Consider the following 10,629-nt stretch of genomic DNA (forward strand, 5'->3'; position numbering starts at 1 on the left):
AATTAGGTCAAACTAGCACAGAATCATTTCTGTGCTGCTTCCTGCAATCACATCAACAATCCACCAAATTTTCACTTGAATTATGAATCTTAGATGTTTTAGAAAGTGCTGCGGTGAGTTTTTGTGCCATATAGTGGTTAGAGAAGAATGAGCCGTTTTATATACATGATAAAAAATACAAAAAAACAACACACACGACAAAAATTATTTAGATCAGTGAAGATTTATATTATAATTTACATTTTGTCAAAGCTGTACTTAAATAGCTACGTAAACCAGTATGTAAACAAAGACAGTCTTTTTTTCTTTAATTTAAAGCTGAAGGTGAGGTGTAGACTTTGATCATACTTTAGGACAAAAAGTGTATGAGATAGAGTACTACTACCTAACAGCACGTTGCTGATAAACTGTCCTACTAATATTGCTGCACAAAATCATATTAAAAACAAAGAAAAAAGTACAAACATAAGACAAAAGAACCAGTGCATACAAAGGCCAAAGTGATGTGGAGTGTCCATAAACATCATCACAGACCTGCAGAGCAGACAGTTGCAGCAGCTCACGCTGCACTTGCACACATCTCTGAAAATAAATGAAAGAGTTCACTTTGGTTATCATTTCCACATTCTCATTTCTTTATCGTTTTGGTTTCAGTAATGTGCCACGTATAAGTAAGAAAATGCAGAGTCAGTGTCAGTCTCAAAGCCTGTGCTAGACAGACTGCTATTCTTTGGACCACATGTAGACCTGCACATTGGGACATTTGATTTCCTCTTCAAGTTGCAAAACTAACATCACATATGCCTCTGACATCTCTCAGTTCAAGCACACACCATACACACAAACACACACACATACTCTGACATTTGAGGTAACAGTTGTTGGTAATATATAATATGCCCTTTTTGTATTCATTATGTTGTGTAGAGCTCAACATTAAGAGAATAAATGTTATGTAAAACACATACACATAGATATGTAACCTCTGACCTTTCCTATAGTTAAAAAATGCCTTCAACAAAAAGGTCTACCTCTGACTTCAAAGCCCACATTAAAAATAAACCTGAATGTGGTGAGCTCTTTGCAGTCACACATGAAATCACAGTCAACTGGGACACTATTTACAGTTGCTATCCACAAAAGAATAAAGCAAAAGAAAATATATAAAACAGTAAATTACAATGATTAAACCAGTCATTGTAAACATTATTTCCACGTATTGGTTGTAAAGGATAACGCGTTGAACAATAAATTAAATAGATTACGTAACAAACTAAAATAAACACCAAGAAGAGCAAATAATATTAATAATAGCAATAATAATATTAATAAAAGAATATGATTGTCTTTTTAATTTGTGTAGGACATACTGGACCACTGATGGACTGGAACGATGTCTGCTAGCCCTGAGTACTCAAGTCCCTGAACGTAAAGGCCACAGCTTGATTCTTTGAGAAGAATTATTCATACTTCTGGCTGTCCATAACCTGGCCTAGAGAGCTAGTCAGGCAAATGGTCAGCAAGCCTCTAGTTGGCTAGGTTTCCATGGCCTCCTCTGTCTCTTTTTTTACCTTGATAGGTAGGAGCTGGATAGGGCTGCTGCAATGAACCTTGATGACAGAGGCCTCACTGCCATGCTCGTTCAGACGATATGTAGATAATGCAGGTGGTGGGGGGTGCAGGTCTCCAGTGCTACCTTTGTGATAAGACGCCTTAAAATCCATCTCCTGCCAGAGCAGGCCAAAGATCTGTTTCTCTACCATGCTCTCCACGTCAAACCCTTCCATTTCTTCCAGTCTGTCTGCATTATCACTGATGTCAAAGCGTTCAATTTCCTCGTTCACACGGTTGAGTTCATCCAGGCTGCAGCTGGGAGAAGGAGAGATGGCTAAGCAGTAGCCTTTGAGGTGGAGCCGCAGGCTGCTAAGGTGAATGTAGTTGTGGTGGCAATGCGGGCATTGGTGTGGACGTTCTCGTGTGTGCAGCCGTTTGTGCAGCTTAAGGTGGACAAACTGTGTAAACTTGGCTGGGCAGATCTTGCACTGGTAAGGCTTTTCACCAGAGTGCAGTCGCAAATGGGTCCAAGTTGCTAGTGCTGCTAAAACGCTTGTGACACACCTGTAAGGTGAAAGCATAGTTTTAGGATCTCATTCTTATTGGAGCAGAGACCTTACAAATGTACTCAGAAAAGCAAATGACTGGTAACAACTGAAATTGTTGGTATTATTTACCTGGCACTCATGGGGCTTCTCTCCTGTGTGGACCAAATAGTGTTTCTGCAGGTGGGCCAGCTGAGTGAAACCTTTATTGCAGGTCTGACACTTAAAGGGTCGTTCACCGCTATGGACTCGCAGGTGCACCTGAAAATAAAGACAGGTAAGCTAGGTACTAACAGATGTGTAGCACACAAATCCTTTTCATCAAAAAGGAGGCACAATTTTCTCGCTTACCTTGAGATTGGAAAGTTGACCAAAAGTCTTGGTGCAGACATTGCACTCATACTTGATCTTCCCGTTCTGCTTCTTAAGTGGGTAATCTAGACTTTTGTAGCCTGTGGAACCTTGTTTCATCTTGCTGAGATTGATCGCCTTATCCTCCGAGCGGCTGGTATTCAGGATTGCTGAGGTAGGCTTGGTAGGTACACGTCCGGTAGGGGCTGCAGAGCCTGCTGTTGGAGACCCACCAGCGGGAGCGTAGGGGTGCCCATGCCCATGGACTGGTTTGTCTTTCAGAGAGGTGGCTGCAGAAAAGGCACTGGTGGCCGCTGGGAGCAGGATGTCCCTGGGAGCCGGAGAGTCAGGTTGAAGCAGAAATTGTCGACTACCCTCGGACGGAAGCATGCCAGGTGGGAAGGGTACATGAGGGGGTACCAAGCTGCTATAAAAGGGGTACATGTGTGGAAATATACCGCCCAAAGTAGGTGGCCCACTCAGACTACTAAGAGGGTAGTGGGGCATGAGGTAGCGTGAGTATTGTGGGTTAGGGTAGAAAGGCATGGAGCCTGCTGGTGAGTAGCCTGGGTAGTGGTTCAGGCCACGACTGTAGAGTGCTGGAGAGAAGGAGAGAAGGGTGTCTCTTGGCTCAAAGGATGCTGGTGTGGGACTGCTTTCTGGACTGCTCTCTGGACTGCTGTGTGCTGAAGGGCTGGGTGTCACTGAACACTGTCTCTGGGAGCGGTTTGGGAGGCCAAATACTGTGGTAGTCTTTAAAAAGTCTTCACTTAGGGGAGGGCGGAGCGGATAGACAGCACTGGGGTAAAGAGGTCGGTTTGGGCTGTTGGGGCAGCGGGGACGGGTGGGAAGTGGTCTGCTGGGTTCTTGCAGTACGTCTTTCAAAATCTCTGAAACGCTGTGCTCTCTTTTCACTGGGTGCTTGACTTCAGTCACTTGCTGTGTGGCTTCAATCAGGCTCTGCTCTGTTAACACACAAAAAAACAATATGTTAATAATTTTCTCATTCATTTACATTCACTGATAAAGGTTTGTTTGCGATATGATTTACATCGTTACAATCCCAATTCCAGTTACTGCTATTTTAAGGGGCACAGCAGTTCCATTGTCCCAGAGGATACAGCTCTTCTTAAAGCAAATTTCAACAAAGCACCCCAGTGGTACACTTAGTGTGACAGTTTGACAAATTATCCCGTGTTAGGGTCTACAGACAGGATGTGAGGCCTGACAGCCGCCCCGGTCAGGGTGGGATGGATGCACTGATACTATCTAATGGGGTTCACTGAGTGGGTGTGGGGGGACTGATGGCGTCCTGCTAATAGGGCTCTATATGCCTAGATCTCTCCCTTTTAGAGTCCACAGAGACCATGGATTGATTTTATTTAGTGACTGATCTTAAAAGAGTTCCCAAATTTCTGCACAGCGCCAAACTTATTCTTTTGCAGAATTGACAATAATTAAAATATGAAAAAAAAACATACATAGAGTTATATAATTCTCAAATTTAAGGCTAAATAGACCCATTATAAACCACCCTGACCCTTCCACCCACTCACATGAAAGGTGGAAAGCTAATTAGAAAATTACTTTCCCATATATCTTAAATAGTTCACTGTTAATCTCCTTCAAAAGGATGTAAACAATTAAATAACTTCCTGCTTCCTGTTCACTGAACTTTCACGGGGTTAATTGTGTAGAATTCAAGTGTGAATATGAGTGTGTGCATGAAAAGTATCCCTTAAAAGATGAACAAGACTCTCTACTCCCCATCCTTCTGTCCCGGCAGCTACGTGTAAACAAACCGAGAGGTTATCAGTTCTCCCCTCCCACCTCTCTTCCACAGATAGTACCAATTCTGTTCCTCCCTAGAGAGCTTGCCAAAAACAAACAGCAGGCGATCACAGAGATATCAATCTGTCAGCACAGCCCTGCCGCCAGGAAGTTCAACTAGTCAATGGAAGGTTTTTCATCCCTCTCGTGCGCACTCTTACTAGGCTCTACTTACTCTTAAAGTGGCAAACAAATGAAGAAGTTCCTCCCACACCTCCTGAGGCAGGATGACAAAGGAATGAAGGGACTCAAGATACATGTTGGCTGAATGTGCTGACATCTTACACCAGACAGGACTAGTGAAATAGAAAGTTTCAGGTGGGAGGCTGTGTCAGTCAGATCAGCCCATTCTATTAGATTGAGTCATACACCAGGTTTCTTTGGGGTTGCTACTGTTCCGCTTTGAGACGCAGTGGCTATTATTCCTTCTTAAGGCTGCAGGTAGAGAGGCAGCAGACATGAGTGAGTAGGTGTAATTACAGACTTGTCTATGTGTGTGTGTTGAGCCCAAGGGGTCGGCTACATCCAGTGCCCCCAGGGTATGCGCATGACTCTGGGGAGAGGAGTCACACTGACTGGCCTGTTCACCTACCTATAATCTCCCCCTCTACTCCATATCAATCTTTCCCTCTGTCTCGTATTTTTTTTTTTTTTTTTTTATCTTAGAGACTTTTATGGCTGGTTTAGTATGTTGGGCAAAACAAACCTTAGTCTGCACTTTCATGTTTAAAGAACGTCCTCAAACACCAATGGCTGCAACATTACACTCCTATTCTTTGTAATTAGTCGGAACAAAAACATTGTAGAGGAAGAAAGGAGAGAAATAGAGTAGTTCAAAGAATTCCGATCTTAACAGAGATGAAAGGGAAGAAGCTGGTGTGTTTGAACAATGCTTACGGGGTCTATCTCTATAGTGGGAAAGACATGTTTTTCTTGACTTAAACTGACATAACAAGGAACAAAGGTATGTCCAGGTCTATGGCAAGTAGAGAGATGTCACATATATGTGAACTTACTGAGTTTTTGCATCATAATCTCTCCAGAGGCAGGGTAGTTGAGACGGCGGGCAAACTCAGGGCAGTACCACACCAGTAGTTCCTGATCTGCAGGAATGGCCTTCACAGTGTAGAAATAGATGTTCATGCCGTTTTGGCAGGCAGCAAGGTTCTGTTCCTGCTGGGAATGTGCTGGATTCACATAACGCATCCAGTTACTCTTCTCCTCATCCAGTCCGTCCACAAAATGATGGAACTCTTTATTTGAGTATATCTAGAAAATACAATGAAGAAAATTAAGACTAGATCTTTTTTATTAGAAAAACTTTGTCTTTATTACAGTGTTATATTCTCTAGTCCTTCAGTGTAGTTCTCATGTCTTTGAGACAGACGAGTGGGGTTTGCTCTTATAAAGTCTCACAGTGAGTCAGCAAACACCCCCACACTAATAATCACAGTCTCAGAGTATCACCATCCAGTTCTCTGATGCATTCTTTGGTCTCGTCTGAAGTATGGTAGGGGGACGCTGTCTCAGTATGTTGTTTATACTAAGCTTGCAAGTTCCAGGAACACTTTCAAGACGTCACAAACAAGGTTTCCCTCAGAAACGTCAACACTACACTTCCTCTAGCACTTTTTCTCTATGCTTGAAAAGCTAACCGATGACTCTGTAATCACCTGCTCAGCACCATATGGTAAAGGACTGACAGTAACACAGGAAACAATGATATCAGTGCTATGTCTAGTAGGTAAAGACCAGAGTTGTTCCACTTGGGGATCTTCGATTTGGCAACAATATGGAAGTGACAGAAAATAAGTCAACACAAAACCAGAGCGGGTTGACTTTGCACTTTCTCCGTGACGACAGCTGTAGACGACAGCTGCAAGCCACAGAGGAGTGAGAGAAGTGTTTCGTTTGAATTGTTGGTGGCATTTAATGGTAATGGCAATTGTAATGTTGCTATGGGTTTTCTTTTTTCACTGGTAAAACACTTTGAATAACTGCAATGACACAGATGATCTGTAAAGCTGAAATATTCTTAAGAAAGATATATTCACAGCAGCAGAACTGCAGAGTCATTCAGCACTTCCTGTCCCACACGCTCAGAGCGCTGCACAGTCAAATAAAGATTACACTACATGGAACGTATCAGTGCTCTCTCAGTCATTCAGCACCAGTGCAGCAATGCAGTTCCCAAAACAGCAGATCTTTACTCAGCAGTTTCTGATCGCTCTGAGAATATAACAGCACTTCTTCTACATAACCATCTAGCCCATGATGTCACATAGGAAGTCAGTCAGTGGAACAGGAAGTGACCCGGTATTTTTTTTATTTATTTTTTTTTTCTTTCCTACTTTTTTTTTTTTTTATGATTCTGAAAAAATTACCCGCCAGAAGTACTTCCTGTTGGCATCTTTGGGGACATTTTCTGCAGTGTAACTTTCTCCCACAAGAGGGCCAAACCGTGTTCCTTTGGGGATGAATTCTCTGCTTACTACACCAATAACCTGGTTAAAAAAAGTAGGAAAATAGGTGGTTAAGAAAGAGGTAGATGAAGTTTAAAGGACAGTATCTTAGGTTCACAATTCAATCATTTTCTGAAAAATAATTCATGAAATTAGCTTGACAGTATTAGCAAGCCAGAGTGTGTGTGAAAGAGGGGTAATTAACTGACAGTCAGCCAGATGTGTGCACTTGAAAGACATGGAGCCATGCCTCTCTTCACCCGTCACCTTTCCTGAAAGTCACAGGAGGCTAAAGGTCATCAAGGTTTTGTCCCAAGGCTGAGAGAGACTATTTGTTTGTCCCATTTCACCCCTTATTATCCGCACAGACACTTCTGAGGAGGTGATCACCAAAGCTTAACCTCTCTTCACAATACTGAATCATACAGGTGCTTTATTTGATAGAATTATTAATATATTTAGGGCCACACAGAATTTATAGGTCAGATTGATTCTGCAAAATGGATTTACATAAGTAAATGTACTAAACAGAGATGGGAATTTATTTTAAATGCCTATGTTTGCATCTAAAGACTACTACAACTCGACCCTTCTCCTACCTAAAGATCTCCTGACTCCTGAACTCCTACTTTTCAACATATTAAACGCTCTCCCCATCAATACTCTCTCCTCATTATAATCTTCCTCTGTGAAACACATGACTTCACTCACTCTCTTTCTGTTTGAACCTCAGGTGTTTCTTGAAGGAAAAGGGTTAACTCTTTATCACCTCATAAGTACATGCTCATAAAAGAAGCTCGCTCTTTTCCTCACAGGAAGAGATAAGACAGACAGAGTGACTGATGAAAAAATCTATAACCCTGTTCCTACTGATCTATAAACACTTTCAAAATAAGAGAGCCTTAATCCTATTCAAAGCTTCTGCCGTCATTAGCGCTAGAAAGGTGGAAAGTAGTGTGTTTGTGGATTGTCATGGACACAGACATGGCAGTCTGCTGCAGATAAAACAGGTTTGATAGATGGCACTCTGGAACTTTTGCACTCGGGTGCTTGAGGAGCTTGTCATGTGGTGCTCTGATGTATGGATGTTTGTGTTAGCTGAGTAACAATGTGATCTAGAAATTATTAAGCACACAGACATAGACAGGGACTTTTTTTGTTCAACAAAACAAGTTTAAAAACTGGCCTGACGGTGCTGATAAAGAAGATTAATGCCAGTTTTGTGATCAGTAGGTGCGGCTTTATGGAGATGCTGTTAAACCCACTTCTTGCAGTTTGATAATGTGACACTCTGAGGCGGGTTTGCAGATTTACTGTCAGTACACGCATACAAGCAGACAACAATTATTAGCAGATGGCACGCAGGACTGCAGTTGTAACCTGATGAATCTCGTGGCACATTTCAAAAAGGAAGCCTCGAGGCCATGAGTACATCATGCGTAATGCCGTTGCATGTGTGATGGTGTGTGAGCGTCGTGTCATACCTCTTTAGAGTCTGCTGGGTGTTTGAAGGCCAGGTTTCTGGGTAAGGACGCCTCGGCCCGGGTGAGTTCTGGGTTTTCCAGAGGACCCTCCGAGGTGTGGTCTTTTACGATGTACGTGCATTTCTCCTCAAACTCTTCCTCCGTCCATTTTGTCATGTCAACATCCTCTACATCCATCTTGAGCTCCTCATTGTCTACGGCGTAGGGTGCTCCCTCAGTAGTCAACATGGCCGAGCTGTGATGAGAAGCAGCCTGAAAAAGAAAAAGCATTAAAATTAAATGACTTATCAGATCAGAGAACTAGAGAACTACACATCATCTTAGGAAAGATTAAAATTTGAACTACGTAATTATTCTAGTTGCCTATTTTTTTTTTTCGTGCTGCACCAATATTCTTTTTTTACTTAAAAATTGTGATTAATTGCAATTTTAATATTTTTGCCTAAATTAGAGCTTAATTGTTTACACATCATTAAAAACTAAGATGTTTCTTTCTACACATAGAAGCTGAAGTACTCTTAAAGTAAATAAAAGACAACAGCCGTGCCGACCCGCTCCGTAAGGTCAGAACTGATCACAGTCCTGCTCTTCATTTCTGTCTATCAACATGCGTCTTACCCTCTCCCTGTTTTCTTCCCTGAGTGAAAAAATAGTCACAAATGGAGGAAAACAGAGGAAGGAAGTCCCGTCTACATCTGAATGTAGCTAAAATTGGAATCAGAGTGGCAGAGCAACGGAACCATCAATCCATCCCAGAGAATGTGTGTGTGAGAAATAGAAACAAAAGAGGAAAAACTTTGACGCAAATTGATACAACCAATCTTCAACCAAAATTCAAAAGGCAAAATATGTAGTTACCTGTTCAGGGCTAAAACTAAACATCTCTGAGAATGTTTTATTAAATTTCTTAAAATGATTAAAAGTACTTTTTAAAGAACATTTAAATTAAACTAAAAACTTTCTTTAAAACTATTTGTTCTTATAATTACAAATGTTTGTAGTTCATTTTTATTTAAAGTTTACATAATAACATTTATGTCTCAAAACAGACAGTAATGTGAAATTTACAAAGCTGATTTGTGAAAAAGTTGATTTGTGATGAATATAAACTAGTTAGTTGAGCATTGTCTATTATACTAACATTTTATATATATATATATATATATATATATATATATTAAAGATCAGAAAATTGTTATTTTTTTGTTAGAAAAAATTGTGTGCGTAGGACAGCTGTAGAACCAAAACTCATAATGAAACTGAAAAACTCCACATTAACAAACATGGAAATCAGATGTATGCATACTAAATATGCACGCGCAATATAAAACTATGTATTATGTTTGATAAGCAAAAAAAATTACTACTTTTAAATGAAACCTTAAAAAAATATATATTTGGTTTAAATTTAATAAAACGAAACTATTATTAAATACAGAATTACTTTCTAAGAATTAAATACAGAAATTATTTTCTAAGAATTGTTTTAAATACTAAAATAAATTAAAAATGGCTAAATTACCACAGTCAAGAATTTTAACTTAAAAAAAAAAATTATGAACTAGAAAGCCCCAATAAAACTGTTTTTCCATACGGCCAAACAATCACACCATATAGAATTAACAACGACCAAATAACTGAATAATCACTAAATATTTCATTTATGAAATATGAGAAACAATCAGTTCCATTGTAAAACGCATTCCCTGCTTTACACAGAAATAAATGCAGAACACACAAATTTAGAGAAATGTCACTTACCAGGACACTCTGGTCCCAGCCACACATAGAGGCTGTGTGTGATCTCTCCCCTGAGTGTGTGTGTGTATGGGACAGGTGCAGCTCACAGTTCTCCTAACTTGTCCCACTGCTAATCCAGATGGTAAGTGACTTCTCCTGCAAGTGCCTGAGATTGACTGACTGCCTGAGCATGTTTGTCTGACTTGTTGAAGGCACTTTGGCCCTGCCCACTATCTCCTCCCACCTTAGTGTCACTGACTCCGCCTCCAGAGTACATGATCAAACAATTACTCCACTGCTACACACACACATTACTGAAGAGAAAATAATTAAGAAGTAATAAAAAAAAACGTGTGCACCAACTACCCGAAATTTCCTTTCTTTTGACCTTTTTGCCCTTTTTTGTCTTAGAATATTCTTCTATTAAAAAGTTTATACTGTATTTAAATGTACTTTCTAAATAATCCTTTCATAAATATTAAGTTTAATCAGTGTGCATTTTATTTTTTCATTATATTATATAATTACATTTTTGTAATGATCAAAACCAAAAATCCAAAAATGATAATACTATTTTAATTTCATTTCGATTTATACTGTTTATATACTGTTTAACAGACTCTCACAAAAGAAATAAGTGATCAAAATAGTCTTTGAATTATT

The 10,629-nt window shown here is 40.1% G+C and overlaps 1 protein-coding gene across 1 annotated transcript; it reads right to left on the bottom strand.

Annotated features, from left to right (window-relative positions):
• Positions 1-204: 204 nt before the first annotated feature.
• On the bottom strand, positions 205-10,166 carry LOC109065422 (PR domain zinc finger protein 1-like). Its single transcript, XM_019082400.2, is given in 8 exon segments — positions 205-2,082; positions 2,084-2,118; positions 2,232-2,360; positions 2,451-3,415; positions 5,297-5,549; positions 6,665-6,784; positions 8,227-8,478; positions 9,988-10,166. Coding segments are annotated over 8 exon segments (2,328 nt in total). The 5' UTR covers positions 10,015-10,166; the 3' UTR covers positions 205-1,535.
• Positions 10,167-10,629: the final 463 nt, after the last annotated feature.

This window comes from Cyprinus carpio, chromosome B16 (assembly GCF_018340385.1).
Source record: "Cyprinus carpio isolate SPL01 chromosome B16, ASM1834038v1, whole genome shotgun sequence".
NCBI lineage: Eukaryota > Metazoa > Chordata > Actinopteri > Cypriniformes > Cyprinidae > Cyprinus > Cyprinus carpio.